The sequence below is a fragment of the Hippocampus zosterae genome, chromosome 5 (assembly GCF_025434085.1).
Source record: "Hippocampus zosterae strain Florida chromosome 5, ASM2543408v3, whole genome shotgun sequence".
In the NCBI taxonomy this organism is placed as follows: domain Eukaryota; kingdom Metazoa; phylum Chordata; class Actinopteri; order Syngnathiformes; family Syngnathidae; genus Hippocampus; species Hippocampus zosterae.
The window spans coordinates 9,236,453-9,255,796 of NC_067455.1; the positions used below are offsets into that span (position 1 = coordinate 9,236,453).

The 19,344-nt window shown below is 41.5% G+C and overlaps 1 protein-coding gene and 2 long non-coding RNA genes across 3 annotated transcripts in view; 1 reads left to right on the forward strand and 2 right to left on the reverse strand.

Moving 5' to 3' along the window:
* Positions 1-333: 333 nt before the first annotated feature.
* LOC127601186 (uncharacterized) lies at positions 334-1,226 on the reverse strand. The gene is made up of 2 exons (XR_007962508.1): positions 583-1,226; positions 334-497 (listed from the first exon to the last, which is right to left on the reverse strand). It is a non-coding gene; the product is annotated as an uncharacterized LOC127601186 (long non-coding RNA).
* Positions 1,227-6,706: 5,480 nt separating this feature from the next.
* Positions 6,707-19,344, reverse strand: part of efna3b (ephrin-A3b) — a 62,669-nt gene continuing 50,031 nt past the window's right edge. Inside the window, exons 3-6 of the mRNA XM_052066225.1 lie at positions 18,624-18,916; positions 18,470-18,535; positions 16,534-16,611; positions 6,707-9,154 (exon numbers count right to left, since the gene is read on the reverse strand). Of these exons, the coding sequence (XP_051922185.1) occupies positions 9,036-9,154; positions 16,534-16,611; positions 18,470-18,535; positions 18,624-18,916 (556 nt within the window). The 3' untranslated portion in view covers positions 6,707-9,035. The remainder of the gene's footprint in view (positions 9,155-16,533; positions 16,612-18,469; positions 18,536-18,623; positions 18,917-19,344) is intronic.
* Positions 13,960-19,344, forward strand: part of LOC127601184 (uncharacterized) — a 130,698-nt gene continuing 125,313 nt past the window's right edge. Inside the window, exon 1 of the long non-coding RNA XR_007962506.1 lies at positions 13,960-14,107. This is a non-coding gene — a long non-coding RNA (uncharacterized LOC127601184). The remainder of the gene's footprint in view (positions 14,108-19,344) is intronic.

Consider the following 19,344-nt stretch of genomic DNA (forward strand, 5'->3'; position numbering starts at 1 on the left):
TGACCCCCCCCCCCCCCCCCCCACACACACACACTTTCTGGGTGGTTCAGATTTAATAGGATACATATGCGTTTGTCAAATTAGGGGAGTAGTTGTCTTTGTTAACAGCAAAATAGGTGTCGTGGGCACTCATTAAAAAATAAAATTTAATGTAGCTCTTTTCACTGCTCATTCAACACTCACCCATTTCCTAATTACGTTCAAAGGGCTTCACAAAAGGCGTTAATCACACACAAGGTTATTACACAGAAATTGTATAACCCCTGCCAATCCTGTTGTGGCGCAGCGCCAAAATGTTTGACATCGATAGTTTGAGGCACTTTCTGGCAAAGCTTCAATCTTGCCAAGCAGATTCCAGCATTATTTATTCAGAGAAATGCAGAAAACTCTTGCAATGTATTGTACATATCGGCACCCGATAACCTGCGGCCCTTTGCGTGGGTCTCTTCCACCCGTCTTGCATCTGATCTGTTTGACTCCTGTGCTTCAGACGTGTGCTTGCCAATGCAGAAGTAACAAGTAACAACACATTCGATTATTCCAGCAATTCCATTTTTTACATTAAAATGCATACATACATACATATTAAAATATTCCTTCACACTTGTTCTCACACCCATTTCCAATAAGATGCAAAGTCTTTTTGCTTCTCGCATTTGTCATTCCTGGTTCAAGTTTTTTGTAAAACTGTGACACATAAAAACAAAAGAGAATTACACACTGTACATTCCAACCACACTATATACTGTCTTCCAAAGAAAGTCTGTTCGCTTTCTGCTGACAGAGTATAATGCAAAAGGCCATAGACAGGCTAACCGAAATGTGCAAATACTGTATGTTAGGGTATTTATAAGCAATCAAACATCTGCTACTTTCAGCAATATGGAGCAGTAAAACAAAGACATTACAACAATAGCTGCCCTTTGGGAGTAACGTTTACTGACGCTTAGTTGGGGACCTTCTCGGCTTCTTCTTCTAAATTATTGTATGTTGTATCTCTTTCGGCTGACCTTAGTGCTGTCTGGCATGTTGCGGCACATTTTGATACGACAATGAGGATGTGCGACGCTAAATTTGGACTCATGCGTATGCTGTAAAAATCAAAATGATCACTCAAAAGCCGCAATATCGCAGAGCAACACTGTATTCCAACGTAATAAACACAGTATGTGTATATGGCCACAAAAACAAGCACTTAAGGTAATTATGACGATATCTCTCCAGACACAACCTAAACCGTATATTTTGAAGTCACAACGTGATAATGTGTGATCGTTCACCTACTGCTTCGCTATCCATTTATAAGTGGCGATGACACAAGCAACCACGTGGCTAACGCACGAGGCCCAGGACACGAGGCAACGTGGTGAGACTGATGCATGCGACACCTTACGCCAATAACGGCTCAGAGGTGTTTAAATGAAAAGGTGGCTGCACATGGAGAACGCAAAATGATTAAAGATGAAGCGTGAGGGCTTCCCCTCCCTGCCGTCAAGGCAGACATCGGATCGGATGTACTGCGCTAGAGTTTGCCAAACCGAAACAAGGTATAGCTTGGGAGGGTGGGGGGGGGGCTGCAAAATAATTTCCAATAAATTATTGGCGGATCATGCTAAAATCATGCATACCTAAATTGTAAAAGAAAACACACTAAACCTTACGTTCGTCTTAAAATAAAGAGCGTCCTTCCCCGTTCAATTGTGAAAAGCCTACTAGAACATCTGAACTTTATTTGGGATCAATCAGAGACTCTTGGAAGTGTTTGCTGTCCATTTAAAATGAATTTAAATATGATTGCTTGATTCTGAACAGATCAACACACCTCAGTTACAAGAGGGTATGCACACTTATGCAACTACATTATCTCGTTTTTTTTTTGCGTCCTCTCTCAAAAATATGTCGTATAAGTCATACTCATGGAAAACATTAACACTATTTATCTTGCTCTCATCTCATGTTTCACAAAAACCTGCCATTTGAATGGGGGGGAGGGTGGTCAGGGGGTGTAGACATTTTACATCCACAGGACATTCTTATTCCGACTAGAGGCGGACACAAACACAGCAATGCAGTGCAGGGAAGACAGATTGGAAGTGACTTTTCCTCTGTGACTTTCCATGCAAGACCTTGACTTGTCACTGATAACGCATTCAATCCTGTGGTAGTTCTGAGAGTTGTAGTCTGCGCTGTGTTTAAGTGCGCATCTCTTCACGGCCTCCAGCCGCACATTGCCGCTCTCCTCGACCATGAACTCAGCACACACGTACACACACGGTTATATCATAACCCGATAAGGCAAATCTGACCGTTTAATCCCAATGACTGTAGTTACACAATGGCCACTGTGACTTGAATGGATTTGTTTGTCCTCATTAAAGATTACAATGGAGCTAACAGAGAGGCACCTCTGGTCGCTTTACAGTGACGCTCAGCGGCTGTGCGCAGTACTGCAGTTTGTTGGGGAAAAGAAACTGAAAGCAAGTGACGCATTGGCGGTTATAAACATTTCGTATTTTAAAATACAAATGCAAAAATAAATACAAATCAATTTCTTGACCTATAGGTGAACTTAATCAATGCAATAAAATGCATTACATGTTCAGTTTATCATTTCATTCACGTCAAATTAAAAAAATAACAAATATGATTCAAAGTGTTTTGTTTTTAGACATCTGCCTCACACCTTTGAGATTTCCAGTTCGAATGCTGTTTTGGGAATTCCTGTGTGTAGTTTTCAAGCTCTCTCCAGGCTTGCCTGGGTTTTTTAATTTTTATTATTTTTATATGTAATTATATTTTCTCCAAGAGGCGGCCCGGTAGTCCAGTGGTTAGCACGTCGACTTCACAGTGCAGAGGTACCGGGTTCAATTGCAGCTCCAGCCTCCCTGCATGGAGTTTGCATGTTCTCCCCGGGCCTGCGTGGGTTTTCTCCGGGTACTCCGGTTTCCTCCCACATTCCAAAAACGTTGCATGACAGGCTGATTGAACGCTCTAAATTGTCCCTAGGTGTGAATGTGAGCGTGGATGGTTGTTCGTCTCTGTGTGCCCTGCGATTGGCTGGCAACCGATTCAGGGTGTCCCCCGCCTACTGCCCGAAGACAGCTGGGATAGGCTCCAGCACCCCCCGCGACCCTCGTGAGGATCAAGCGGTTCGGAAAATGGATGGATGGATTTTCTCCAAGGACTGCATCTTCCTCATATTTCAAAGGTTCGGGGTTAAAATAGCGTCTGATTTTTTTCATTATAGGCCATTTTGTTTTGACTTTTGTTTTTTAAATTTAAATAGTTTCAACTAGTTTTTAGTGCAAGATTGTTCGTTTAAATTTTTTTCAATGCTTCATATTAGTTTATATTTTTTTAGTCTTTGGATTACTTTTAGTTTTTTTTAATAAATGTAATATTTATGGTGCAAAAATGTCAATCAATAAAAAAAATAAGTATGAGACTGCATGTTGGGAACACCCAAACCGAATATTTGCTACCTGTATGCGTATGTATACACAAGACAAAATTAATGTGCTTAACATTATAGTTAGTTTTAGAAACATGAAGGAATGAAAAGTAAAGTATCCATAGTGTGAACAGTTGTTTCTCTGAATGTGCCCAGTAGTTAGCTGGTGACCAGTCCAGGGATTAGGCCTGCTCCGCCCTTCACTCAGAGGCCATTAAAAACAATTTAATTCCTTTCAAACATGCCGTAACACGAATATACCGAGAGGGGCCTCCAACACTTCATGAACAATAGCCTCGCAGACAACTCTTCACTCAGACAGCGGATGAGACACACAGACGTACAGTATGCTGGAGAAAAAAAAAAGTGCAAACCAGCCTGAAAGAGGCAAAAATCATTTCACGGGATTCTTGCTATCAACTCAGACTGTGAGACCGTGAAGGTATCTGAGTGTGACTTCTGACTGGATAAGAGAGTCGTGGGGCGACTGGAAGGAGAAAGAAGAAGGTTCTGGGTGAAGGCTTGAGCAAAACACTAGCAGGATGTTTTTTTTTTGTCCATTGGCAATGCACGTACCTTCAAAATCACTTTTCAGTCAACCCGTAAAACGGCATGTTTGTGCAATCCTTAACATCGCATTGTCAAAGACAGCAAGCCGTTTTCAATGCCGTATTTTCTCCAGTTTAAGACGCTTTGGGGTATAAAGGCGCACCTTCAATGAATGGCCGATTGTAAAATGGTTTTCATATATAGGGCACATCGCATTATAAGATGCGTAGAATAGAAGCTACAATAGTAGCTGAGGTTGCGTTATGCATCCACTGGATGTCGCTACGCTAAGGGGACTACAATACAATACAGCTTTGTTGATATAGCGCTTTCACAACTGCTGCAGTTGGAATAAAGTTTGTTGCCAGGAAATGTTGAGTTAATAACTCCCCCCTCCAATAATTTTTTTTCACCTGGTATCTGTGATAGTTTCGCATTGAAATTCATTCATTCAAATTAAATCAAATTTATCTGGGTTAAATCTATTTGGGCCTGGGTTTTACTGCAGGATCAAATGCTCAGGTGGGTTGTCGGTTGCCCACCTCGATAGTGAAATAAACATCACAAAGCTTATTTGAAAGTGATCAGCTCATTATGTTTCTCAATGAAAACGTTCTAACATGACTCTTGACACACATGAGGCCAAAGAGGAAATGATGAACGCTGTAAATGAACATAAAGGAATATAAAGTGAAACTAAAAGCCTAAAGCATTGCAAAGGCTGAACATGATCACATTAGATTAAATCAAACGCCTCGATGCCTTTTTTTCCGCCCTCTTAAAAAACACTTATTAGCCATTAGTCATCATTACTACACCGTCTCTCCTTGAGGCGCTTTCCTGATTTTTTTTCTGTAAAACCTTACCTGAAATAAATGGAATCGGTCTATATGATATGACTCACATCATGTCTGACACTGCGATTTTCTCTCAAGGTTCATTACTCAAAGAGCCCGAGAAGGTGCCTGAGTCATTCTCTTTATCACCCGTCTCGCTACTTCGCTTGCATATGGGTGCTGTGATGAAAATTTAGTCATCATCCAAAATGTTGAGAACTATATCATGTTTGGACAAATTTATCATAAGTCATTCTAATGGAACAATCACCGACGCTCACCCAAAATGTTATACAACCTGGACAAAATTCTATTCAATTATGACCACGGAGCTGCGGGATGAAGAGAGTACAGCTACTCTAAAAGAGGAAGACTTCATTTCTACAAACTACTTGTGTAAAATCTGAGCTAGTCTGTTCTAAGGTTGACAGAAAATCATTAAAACTAACTACATAACATCAGCAGTATTTGTCTGTCGTTTTTTTTCTTCCTTTCTTCCAATCAATAACGCAGTGTAGATTGAAGCAGAACGCAACATTAACATCCACAACACAAAACTGACACAGTCGTGGTTGGTTTAGGACAGCAATATTGAAGAGCAACATTGTTCCAAAAAAGCTATCTAAAAAGCAATAAATACTTTTTAAAGACAAACACTTTTGCTCTGGTGCTTGAGAAGAGAATTTTTACAGCCAACCTCAAAAAGTTGTGAATTACTGTGCGGCGTTTGGTCGCAAGAATACGTATGGGAGGGACAACGTCTCATTTCACGATTTACCGATAATAAAGTATTTCCTACCATGCTAAGAGCTACGGCCTTGAGGCTAAAATACTTCGTCATCGCGTCTGTGTTTGCCACTGCATCCTAAGTTTCTCTATACTATGCCAAATTTTAAACCCTCACCTGCTGACATCGAATGAGGCTGAAAATTGTACCGTATACCATTGCTGATTCGAACCAATTACGGTTCGCGTTAAAACAAAGTCACACGATTCTGACTATTAGCATACGTAGCCGACAACAAGGCCTACATTGTTTACCTCGGGGCGGACAAAGGGGGATTGAAACAACTCTATGGATGACCACAAAGGTTTATCCAGAATGTAGATTCAACTTTTTTTTTAACTTTTAGAAACGGAATAAAAAAAATAATACAAAAAAGCGCAAGTGCCACCAAGCGTATCCATAGTTAGCTTCGTTAGCTTAGCTGGATAGTGCCAGGAGTAGTAACCAGGCTTCACATGCATAGCACAACATGGTTGACAAACAAAAATATTCCATGACAAATTGCTTTTGCATTGCTTACCTTTTCTGCCAAAGCACGTTTGGCAGATTCAATCTCAGTTAGCAGACCACCAACTTTGCACCCGTTTTACACTTGCAAACCTGGAGTAAATCAGACACCTCCCCCCAATGGTTTGTTTTTGTTGTTGTTTTTTTTAAATGAGCTGTTTATTTGTTCAAGTGGATGTCATCTCCATTAACAGTAAAATAAGTTACCTATGTTTATGTAAAGGCCACTTTAGTTTACTGTACTTACATTCGACATGCTGCACAAACATGGCAACACTCCGACAAGCGACTCCCCCACCTGCAATCATTCACGTGGCGAGCAGGTGACAGAAGCTCTTATCCGTGGTGTAATCGGAGCGCGGAAAGTCATTACTGGCATGGGAGAGCGTCAACCTTGATATGGAACAAAAATCCTATCTGACAACATTATCGACACAGCACGCACACGTTGTGCTGCAACATCTCCAGCTGTTGTCCCTGGATTGGATTACCGGTCCATTTTGTCACATCCTCAAAACCAAAACCAGATTGTGTTGATGTGTTTGTGGGGACAAATAAAAGAGGCGGAAGCGCATCTTGTTAAAAGTAGGATTTGTATTATTTTGTTGTCACGCTCGTGGTTAGAACCTCTGTTGTTATGCTTTGTTTGTTTGCTTGTTTGCTTGTTCAGTTTACATTTAAAGTCATTCCAGTCGAAAGGTAAACATGATTGTAACTGTTGTTTCCAACTCTAATAAATGCTTCTGTTGCGTCGCCAAGTGACGTCACGTAAACTTTCACACGCTCGCACGCACACGTACGTTCTTTTGTGTCCTAATTCTTAAGTGCAAGAAGGATTGCCCCCACCCCCCCCCCCCATCTCCACCGCCCCGCACCACCACACTCATAGCCATATATACACTTGGGCTGAATCGCACACTGCAATGGTGCTGTGAGACTACAGACTCCATATAGGTTGTATTTTAATATGGTTAGAACCACACACTTGCTCTTCAGAATTAAAAAAAAAAGTTGTGTACAAATATGTGTGTGTTTTGTACTGGTTTGTATATTGCTACAATTATGATATACCAAATATCGCTCCCGATAGGTTGAAATATCATCACTTTTTCCATAGTTGATATTATGTGTTCTGTTGTATTATTCTTTTGTTGAAGGTTCTGTCAAGCACTTTGTTACAGCTGCAGTTGTCATGAATGCACTATATACCGGTAAATAAAAACGTGTGTGTGTGTGTGTGTGTGATGTAGTATCATCCAAATGTGAGTGCAAAGGCCACATTTTCTGAAAAGTAGACTTCAATGCGATCATATTAATAAAAAAGCCTTCAATCATGTTGTGTTTCAATAAAACTGTCAGAGAGCGAATACAGTGATACCTCTGAAGTACTTGTGGTAAATTCAAGGACAGTTTGAACCCTCAGTGATGTTTCCTTAGTTCCATGAAAATGATCACTACATTCATATAGTGTCAACATTCTTAAATTTGTTTCCTGTAATTTCTTCTGGTTGCTTCTGACGGCAAACAAAGCGGTAACAGATACACTGCGTTCAACTTCAGAGGTTACACTATATTACCGCATGCAGCAACACGTGAGAAGATGCTTCAAGCTTCATTTTAAATCAAACAATCGCAATGAAATGAAATTTTTGCAAAACACAAACAAGCTCAAGTTTCGATCACCAGTCTGCATGCAGCCCAAGTTGACATATGGCTCCATCATATCCCATCACTATTAACAAAGAGATGTCACAAAAAACATAATTAAAAAAAATTAAAAATCAAACCAAAGCTACATTGAAGGACACAGAGTTTCAAGTTTGTAGGAAAAAAAACCCCCAAACACTTTCATTACATTTCAAAACATTTAAATGTTCATTTGCGGTCCAGTCTTGACATTTACACGCACGCCTGAACGCCTCACGTGCCTCTTGTTTGTGAAGGGGAGAGCAAAACAGTTCGTCAGGGTGTCCCAAATAGAGTTCAGAATGGTTGTCTGGCAGGGGAGTGGTAACCATGGTGAAATAAGGTGCTAGTTGCCATGGCAACACTCTCCTTGGTCGGCGGCCCGTTGTATGAGTAGTAGGAGTGGTTGACTTTTGGCTAGACACAACCTCCCCACTTTCATGTTGAAGTTTGTTTTTTGTTTTTTTTTCAATCATTTGAATGAAGTGTTAAGTGTGTGAATGTATTGGTGAGATGTTAACATTTGCTCACACACCCGCGCGTACATACGAGACAGATTGTGGTCGAGGATAGCGACGCCAACGCACTCCTTCATCCCATCTCAGTATTGCTGAGTGATCAAATGTGGGGATGCTCTGCCGCGACTGTGCGCACGTGTGCTTTAACCTCAGACCGTTAAATGCTTTTTATGAATGCCCCCCCCCCCACCCCGCACTGCTTGCTTGACTGCTTGTAGAGATAACGAAAAATAAAAACAGTCCCAGGATATGTTCATGAAGCATCTTCTGCTTCGGAAGAAAATAAAATGTCCTTTTGCTCTCCACTGTTCCCATTGTATCCCAGGAAAAATCCATTCGATTCAGTTCAGTTGCCCCGTTGCGTGTAACTATGGCGATGCACCAACAGGAAGTGAACCTGCCAATCATATGAGTGGGTGGATTTATGTGATTTTTTTTGTTGCCTTTTTATAATTATTTGATAATTTCAGTCTGATGCTGCCACTTTTATAAATGCTTTGTGTGGCGTGCATGACCCAACAACCAAACACACACACACACACACAAACACACACACACACACGCACCCCCTCCTCCCCCCACACACACACACACACAAATGACACACATACACAGACTGCATCTTCACTGTCCTGCCCGCCACTGGACCGTCCACCCTCCGAAGGCTGGTGGGCATGGTGATGCTGACGCGACGGCCATTGCTAGGAGACCAAGAGCACACTCAGCAGCAGCGTGGTGACGGTGAGCAGAAGGCGGTCCCGGGACGGGCTGCTACCGCTCACGCTCTTCTCCAGCTTGGGAACAGAAGGATTGAATTCATCTAAGTGAGAGAAGAGGGGGGGAAAATGGAGTTACATTTGAGATCGTTAAAAATGGATGTATAATGAATCTATCTATCTATTTTGAGTCCGCATGCTGAATGCCAACACATTCATGGGAAACACCAAAGCCGTGTTTAGACTAGTGGGGGCACATCGAACATATTGTTAGGAAAATCTTTGACTTGACGTCCCCTTTAATTAAACAATGGGTATTGAATACAAACAGTGTAGCAACACATGCAGACAGACAATCGAATAATAATCACAGGCATATATTCTTTATCCTCTGAAAAATAGTCTGCTGAGTCAAATACTTTGTTTGTGTCTAAGTGACCATACTCTTACTTGCTATATTCCTCGTATTTTGTTGCCCCTGGTCGCCAAGCTATGCCCAATAGAAGGAGCTGCAATAAATTAATCACCTGTTCAATCACCTGTTTAATCCTTACATTCTATTTATGTCATTACTATATTTTTTTGTAATGTGTACTATTGTGGAGTGCTATTTTCTGTATTTAAAAAAGAAAAACACATTACAAAAATGGTTTGCACTCAAATTCCTGTTAGAGTGGTTCTCGTAAAACTTCCAGGTCAGGTTGATTTGCCTTCCTGACCCTTTGTGTCACCTCCTATCTTTCCTTTTCCGTCCTGCTCTTTGTGTCTGAAAAAAAAATCTGCCTTTACTGAGATAAGATGAGGCACAGTGACTCATGATGTGATGTATATCTTGCTATTGGAACTGGAATGTAAAAACATGCACAAACAGTCTTCTTTTGCTTTTAGTATACAGAACAATTAAAGAGTTGACACAGGTTAAAGCAGGGATGGGCTTTTAGGGCCTACGGAACATAAGGGGCCCACAGCATCCACTGATCCAACCCCCGAACCCCCCCACACTCCAAAAAAAAAAAAATCTGAAGAACTACTAAAAGAAAAAGGTCCAAAGCATGCAACCCACCCACAATTTATATGTATGACGTTTGGGGAAAAATATATTGTGATTGAGACCTTGCTCTAAGGTAGGATTACTGTGTGATTCCTTGAATAATCAATGAAGGAGCACAATGTTTTGCTGTGAATAAAAAGAAAATTTGGGTCATAAAAAGGATATAAAAACGTGAAAAATAACAAGGGTTAAAAGAAAAAGGCTTGAAATGTACTCTTAATTATTTCTCAGGTTAGATTTACAGGTATTAAATAAAAAGAAATCACAAAAAATATAAAAATATATACATGTATATATATTTCCATATATGGATTGCAGTCTGGTCTGGAAAAATGCTTTGTTTCCATTTTTTTGGTCATTTTATGTAGTCACATGGCCGTACTCGCAAAATATTACATATATAATTCAGCTACCACTGCAAACTTCCAGCAGAATAAACGTATCGTGAAACAAATACCACTCGAAGAGAAGCAATCATAAATAACCATTTACCATTACCAATTTTGAAAAGGCAGAGTTATTTGATTTATATCTTATTAGAGTGCTTAGGCGTACCCAATGAAGTGTCCAGTCATTAAGATATCCCTTATTTGTCCTGCAATGGGGAAATTACATGTTTAGACATATAGCAGACAGGCGGCTCAAATGACACATGCAGCGTGTGTCAGCTGTTTTTATAGCGCTTCTATTGTTCTGCAGTGACGCACTCACTGGCAGACACACACACACACACACACACACTAAAAAACATACATGTGGCGAAGTCAAAGAAATAGTGCTGCACACCAAGTTTGGTCTTGCCGTACTTCATGACGTGCGGTCAGGCACACCTTCTGACCCAGCCGCCTAATAAGACGGGGGAGCAGACAATGTGTTATTCATGTATAATAGTGCTCAAAAAAAAATAAAAATAAAAAAAGGCCGATATTGTCTGGCAGCTGCCTAGCGGCTCAGACAGACAGCAGACGAATGTAATGACAGGACGACACCTGTCACCTGTCTCCCACTGCTGCAAACTGATGAACTCGCTGCAGCCCAGGAGATCAGATTAAGGAAGGTGTGGCCAAATGGCCTGCGGGCCATACTTGGGCCGGCTTTGTTCTTTTGTTTGTTTGTTTGTTTGTTTGTTTGTTTGTTTGTTTGTTTATTGAACATAAAACATATACAGTAATAATTTGACAGAAAATAAGGTAGATAAAAAAGTAAAAAGAAAGAAATCAGTCTTCATTCAACACAGTTATTATGTTCAAGGGAGTAGGATGAAGTAAAAAAACTCATCTAGTCCTACCCCGTTATGTGTTTATATCTACTAAATCATTTTTATATCAATCAGAAAAGAAAAAGTAAGAAGAAGTCTCCATTAAGGCTCATACTTTAGCCTTAACCGTGATATTTTCACAACTTTTGGTTTGTATCGGGATTATATACATCCTCACCCTGGCACTCTTGTGTCAATTTTCTCTTGTATTCATAATGGATATTTCAATACCTTTCTCTATTTATCAACTTAGTTCTGATTTATCATTATATTTAATGTTTAGAATTTATCATTTTAACTCTGATTGATGTAGGTTGTTTGTACTATTTTTTTGAATTTGTTTTTGAAATCAGCAAGCGATTTACTCATTTTTAGGTCCGTTTCGAGATTATTCCACATATTAACACCTTTGCTAGATACACTTCTTTGCTTGATGTTTGTTCTTGTTTTGAGTTTTTTGAATAAGTTGGTACCTCTTAATTCATAGTTGCTTTCTCGAATTTCAAAAAACTTCTGAATGTTTGGCAGAGCAGGTTATTGTGTGCTTTGTACATTAATTCATTTAATTTAATCAGGTCCACTGGGCATTTAACTTACATTAGCACGTGTCTTGCATTCATATTTTTTTCGGAACAAATGTAATGTGTAATGTATCATGTATATACTGTAATAATGTATAAGTTGATTTTAATGCAATAGAGCAGTGGCTCTCAAAATTTTGGACACCAAGCATGATATCAAAAAATACGACCAGAATGACATACGCGTATGTTGGCAAAATGTTCATCATCGTTCAAAAAAGTAGACTTATTATCATTTCAAACCACTAAAACAGTGGTGTCACGCTCATTTTTGTCACGGGCCACATTATAAATTCCGTTTCTCTTGGAGGGCCGTGATGGCTGAAACTACATGAAGAAGTCAAGAATAACGTTTTATTCAACGACTGTTGAAGTCCCTGCAATGAGGGATTTGGTCATAAGAAAATGCTGATAACATGTCACTGATTTATTACATATGGCCACATCTGGCCCCCGGGCCTTGAGTTTGACACCTGTGCACTAAAACATGGACTAGTTGGTGAAACAAAGTCACTGTAATGTAAAGAGTTCAGTAAGTACTGGGGCCATTTGCAGTCTGTCGCTAACCAAAACAGCATCATAACAGTATCTATCTAGCATTGTGTCCATAAATCAGTTTTTGATACAGTTGCATTTAATTGGTCAGTGTTTAGGAGCAACGGCTTTTATTTGTACTTACCTGGAGACTCGTCTTTTATAGCGGGTATCATTTTACAAAACATTACATTGGAAGAGCGGACTGCAAATGCTCAACCTGTGCGATATTATGTAATTGGATCCAGCAGGGCTACGAAAAGTGATGAAAAGCTGTTTTGACTGCACAAATCTTGTTTGAGGTCATATCCAGTGTGGGGGGAAAAAGGTGTCCTCCGGCATTTTAGTGAGTGAGCACAACACACTCCACCGTCTGAATAGAAATGTAAGATGAGCGCGGGCTAAATTTAACCGCGCTGAACTTTTGCTATCTGTAAGGTCTTGCCAAACAACATAAATATTGATAGAATAGTTTGATTGTCTGAGGAAAACAATCCCAATGGGGTGGTCTGAGTGAAAATTCAAGTCCCAACACGGGCCACAAATCTTCAAGCTCACTGACTTCTGTCATTTCAAATGTCAGTCAGAACAATTCCAGACAGCAGCTATCACTTGTGATGCTTGCGAGTTTGGCAATTTGATGAACTCAGCGATTCTGTTCATTGTGATATCCTGCTCATCATCATTTCAACCTCAACACACATTGCCCTGAGCATTATTACTTATAAAAACCATATTGAACGCTAATTACTCATATTGAAAATTGACTCAGCTGCAATAAGATCTGTCATTCTTCATTTTGGATTCATTTATGTCTGTGCGTGTTATTATATTGTCTGTCTACTTGTGTTGATGCAATATTTGTGTTCAAATAGCCATTGCATGGTGGCCATCGGGAATTTCGGGAGTTTCCCCGAAAGGGCTTTTCCCCAGCCCATCGCTGAATAAATTTCAGCACATGTTGGCTTATTAATACCGGATTTTCCATACTAAAAGGCGCACCTAAAAGCCTTACATTTCCTTACAAGTTTGCCTTAAAATCTGATGCGCCTTGTGCCTGGTTATTACGGTAATATGACGACCCCCAAAATGGCTCCTTGCTTGAGCTATGACAACGCAGAGTTCAAACTTAAGGCGATCGGTTACGCGTTTGAACACTGAAATAGAACAGTGGCAATAGAGTTCAACGTTAACGAGTCAATGCTATAACTTGCTGTTGGTTAAGTGAACTGTGTCGCTGCTTTATCAATACGTTTAACTGACATCTGATCGTCCTGTTGGCATTTCCTTGAGCGCAGTTCCATCTAGTGGATACATTGTAGATTGCATCTTATAATACGGTGCGTCCAATATATGAAAAAAAAATACAAAATAGGCCATTCAATGAAGGTGCGCCTCATAATCCAGTGCGCCGTTTAGTGTGGAAAATACGGTAGTTATAAATTAATTCAATTTTTTTATTTTAGGCGGCCCGGTACTCAGTGGTGAGCACGTCGGCCTCACAGTGCAGAGGTACCGGGTTCGATTCCAGCTCCGGCCTTCCTGCGTGGAGTTTGCATGTTCTCCCCGGGCCTGCGTGGGTTTTCTCCGGGTGCTCCGGTTTCCTCCCACATTCCAAAAACATGCATGCCAGGTTGATTGGACGCTCTAAATTGTCCCGAGGTGTGAGTGTGAGCGTGGATGGATGTTCGTCTCTGTGTGCCGTGTGATTGGCTGGCAACCAATTCAGGGTGTCCCCCGCCTACTGCCCGAAGACAGCTGGGATAGGCTCCAGCACCCCCCGCGACCCTAGTGAGGATCAAGCGGCTCGGAAGATGAATGAAAGGATGAATGATTCAGGGTGTCCCCCGCCTACTGCCTGAAGACGGCTGGGATAGGCTCCAGCACCCCGCGCGACCCTAGTGAGGATCAAGCGCTTCGGAAAATGGATGGATGGATGGTTGGATGGATATTTTATTTCAGAATCATTTGATTATTATTACTTTTTTTTAAATATCATGATCAATTTCATTGCACAACAATTATTTGCTTAAATTTTTTACTTTGCTACCTTGCAGGTTCAACAGGTTGAGGCCCGAACAAATTCTCTTCACATTACACCCAATGGGAACAACTTGGACGTCAACGAGAGCCTCGGAATGTGTCGCGTTCAAGTTTAGAGGTTGCACTCGATCAAAGTTGGAGACAATGTAATTGCAGTTGAAAATAAGAAGCCAGCAGATCAGTAAACAGCCTGCCGTCGATATTAAAAGAGGCCGAGTGACTAAAATTACATTCTCATCAGTGACGTCCCTCCTGATGTTCCTGGAAGAGGTCGTCTGACACGTCGTCGACGGTAATTGCTGCGATAATAAAGCCCATTAAAGAAAAAGCTTCTGATTTCTCCGTTAATGGCCCGCTTTGTCAGAAGCTGAAACCTGAACCCTTGGTGACGGGCAAATGAGCATCACGGTGTTGCTCGGGGATTCGCTGACGCCACCTCGTGCCTACTGAAATCCAATCGCAGAAGTGCGGTAACAGAGATGGAGGCTGAGCGAAACGGACACAGTGTCAACAAGCGGCCTGGTTTGGAACGAGCCGGCGTCCTTAGCGTGATAGGTGAATAACAGTAATTAAGAATGCGATGCGACAAGCGTAATTAGATGTCAGTCGAGGAGACGCCTTTGCTTGTTGAGTTGTTGTTTTATGTGCTTTGTTTGTCCGATCGTTCTTGCCTGGGTGTGACAACGTGGAAAAAAACAAAGATTGTTTTTTTAAGGCTTTCCTTGCAAAGTCTGAACACGCTTTGGCGCAGATCCAAAAATCCATGGATCTGAAGTTTCAAATGTTTGAACCTCCGGCAGTTCATAATTGGACGGAGAAGGAGACCACAAGAAGGTACATCTTATCACAACGAGTTTATATGATGACTTTCCTCATGACAGTTCGGAGAACAGATTGATTTACGAGGCAAACACACAGAGATTAATAGCCTGCATATTTTACAAACTGCCACGGAAGAGCGCAAACACTTGACAGGATGAGGATTGATGCCCACGTGGCAGCTTCCATAACACGACCTGGCCGGATGCAGCACATTGTTGTTGTTGTTTTTTGTCGCCGGAAAGCCAGCGAGCGCACGATTGGCGGAGACGTTGAATTACGTCTGTCACTTACCGATTTACTAGGCGCTTGGCTGCCAACCTCAAGTCAGCGCTGACAGATTTAGCATCATTCCTGTGACATCAAGTGCTGGATAATCTTGCGCAACGTAAGGCTTGCCAATATGTTGTAACTGCGTGGAAGAAATCCAGCCTTTGTGTTTACAGTCACAATGCAATACAGTCGGGGCCAAAAGTCTCAAATTGACTCATCATGTTTGTCACATCCACTGCTTATTTCAACACTGTCCACCGGAATTAGAAACAAATCCCATCGATTTTTACAATTGCATTGAATATAATCGATGCTTAGGGTCTTTTAAAGCATTTTAAAATTCTTAAAATTCTTCCCCTCGAAAAAAATCGTGTTCTGGCACTGTACGTGTCCTCCTAGTAATTTCAGTAAGCTGCTTTTTATCTCTTTACTTTGTTTCTAAATGGGTGAACGGTTTTGTTTGTCAACGCTTTTAAATATTGAACTTTTAATTAAACACATTGAGTTAAATTCCGTATGAAATGGACAATATTAATAAAGCTTCCAGGTGTGGCCTTACAATCTTTTGGCACATTTATTTTTAATTTTTAATCCAGAAGCTACTGGAAAAACAAAATTTGGCATGAGGATGGCTCATCCAAGCTTTAAGATACTTTAACATGTCTCCAAATATGCAGCTATAATTTATGACAACCAATTAAAAAAAAAGTAAACATGAGAGGGAACTTGTTGTGCCTTGTGAGTAAAAGATTTCCACCTGTAGGAACGAATGACACTCATGCTCTTTTATGACATTTGGCATGAACGTTGACGACCCAGCTGTGATTCCAGTGTGAAGAAGTATGAGTGTGGCTTGTTCCAATGCAGACGTGTCTCAAATATGTTTTCCACACTTGCTCAGGTGCGGAAAAGAAAATGACTCACCAACATCGTCCATCTTTAGGCCTGGTCTAAGCGTGTAGTCTGCCTCTGTTGGTTCTGGATCATTGTCTCCATCAGAGGCTAAGAGAAATAGAGAGAGTGAGAGAGAGAGGGGGCACAGGAGCAAAGGTTAAACTGTTGACCAAAGGGCTTTTAATTACTTCTAACCCGAGAGCTTGACAGACACGTGCAAGAGAGTAGCAAAGGGAAGAGCTCAGGGGTTAACAAAATGGCCAGGAGCGCTTTGACTGACAAGCCACGGCAGCCCTGTGAGAGCAGAGGAAGAGTGTGTGTGTGTGTGGGGGGGGGCGGGGGGGGGGGGGGGGTTGGAGTGAAAAGGGATGAAGGGCCAGGGAGGAGAGGTTAATATTTCAGGGATGGCTCAGTTAAAATGACCAGATAGGCCAGGGATCAAAGTGCGTGCGCATGTGTGTGTGTGTGTGTGTGTGTGTGTGTGTGTGTGTGTGTGTGTGTGTGTGTGTGTGTGTGTGTGTGTGTGTGCGTGTGTCAGAGCCAATGAGAGAGGTTAAGACTACTTATACATAGCCACCCACTGGCCACACATAGAAGTTATAAATTGATTCTGACAAGGGGTGAGGAGGATGGTTGGGGTAGAGAAAGTGCGAGAGAGAGAGAGAGAGAGAGAGAGAGAGAATGGTGGGGGAAGGACAGAGTGGAAAAAAAGAGGAGGGAAAAACAACAACAGGGGTTCTATGTGGAACCACTGCAGGGAAAATTCAGCAGCAGTATTAAAAACACCATAACTGTTTTCGACAGTGTGTGGATGCATGTGTGTGTGTGTGTGTGTGTGTGGCGTGAAAAATAATACACCTGAACACCCCCCTCCCCCAAAAATAGAAAATGGATGGAGGATCACAATCGCGATTTAAAAACTGGGTCCACTTCAGTACGTGACCAGCAGATGTCCCCAGCAAGCATAAAAATGTGTAAGCGTGTGTACATGCAGCTTCAATCCAGGTGTGAGGATACTTCCTTACTCAACAACTTTTAAGGAGCCGTGCATTTTTTTGTTGCACATTTGAAAACGACTATCAGGTGTTTTAATTCTGGAATGTGGAGTCAACATTTTTGATCGGCAAATACGTTCAAACGTATTTACATGTTACTTGAATGTGCAAGTCAATCAGGCAAAAAAAAAAAGCATTAGACGCATAATAAAACCAGAAAAATTACAAATTAAAACATCTGGTGACTTAATTAACTTTGGAACGTGTTGGTATAATGTGGGCCAAATGGTAAACAAATATATATTTTTAATCTTTTTATTGTTATTATTATTTTACTTGTGCAAGTCAATACCCGTGGCATTATGGGGAACACATTTGATGCTTTTAGCATTTAGCTTACAGGGACGCTCGACCATACTTGCAAATATGTTTAAAAATATTTGCCGGTCAAAAATGTTTATTCCACAATGGTATTCCTATGCGTCCTTATTCAATAAAATGTCTGTGGCCTGCTTTTGTCCCCAAGAAATAAGAATTTGAACACACTTTAAACACCCTAAATTGTCTCTAGCTGAAGTTAGCCTGGATTGTATTTTCCATTGTGAAGGCAGTGTTTCATCACCAAGCCGCCTGCTGTTGACTTACATACGTCAAATTTGTGGTTCTGTGCATGTGGCACATGCAGCGGACACATCACCAATACATTGGAACGCTGCTATCCCCTTCATTTGCGAGAGGCGGCCATTTTGTCACTTGCTGTCGACTAGAAATGACGTCTCAATTTTCCATAAAATGTCTCTTTTTGGACCTTGACAAAGATCTTTGAATCAATTTTTTTTTCTTGTGGCAGTGCAGCCAGCAGGTGTCCACAGGGAAGCATGACAAAGTGTTTGTGGGAGTCCAGATTGTATGCGCGGGCAGATCAACCCAGATGGATCTTGGTTGTGGGTGTTAAAACGTGCCAGACTCACCTGTGGCGCAACAGACGTACACGCGTAGTCTCAGGCAGCTCCGGCCGTGGTGATGAGTCGGCGTGGCTACAAAAAAACAAAACACACGCGCACACACAAAACGTTTAGATCTCAATAAAGTCAATAAATGAAATCGACAGATACAAATACTTACAGATGTAGTAGTACTCCTGCCCGACGTGGAACTCGTAGCCCAGCGAGAAGGCGCTGTAGCGCTGGAACTTCTCAGAGAACTTGATGGGGGCGTGGGGGGCGTGCGGCCGGTTGCACTCCCACCTCTTGAAACCCATCTGGGGGTCGCAGTTCCGGTAGCCGCGGTAGCTGACCATGTAGAGGACGTACTGCTCGCTGGTGCCCACGATGCGCTGGCTGTCGTTATAGTGAGGGCAATAGATGTCCAGGTAGTCGTTGACGTTCACTTGCATGGTGTAGCCCTCGCGACGCAGACTGGACGCACAAAGACAAACCAGGACATCGTTTGTTATCAACAGGACGATAAAATGAGTATTGTCATAATCGGGAAATTAAAGTCGACAACAAAAAGAAAAAAAAGTCAAGGTTAGTCGCAATTGGTTGAATTGAGAAAGGCACCGGCACAATTTATCCACACGTTGACACACGTTATCCCTTCGCCCCAATGCTCCTACATCAGCCCGCACACTATTCAGTGCTCATCATCTAAAAGAAAGTGTGCCTGACGAGAAGATAAGCTTCTGGCAGTGTGTACGCGTGTTTTTAGGTGAGGTGACAAAATGAAATATCCTTTATTCCTCCTTCCAGGACTGACTATGGTTCATATGTGCTGTAAATCAAAAGCGTACAGTGTGTCAGCAGTAGCATGATGCAGCCAGTTGGAAAAGTTCCATCAATATTGA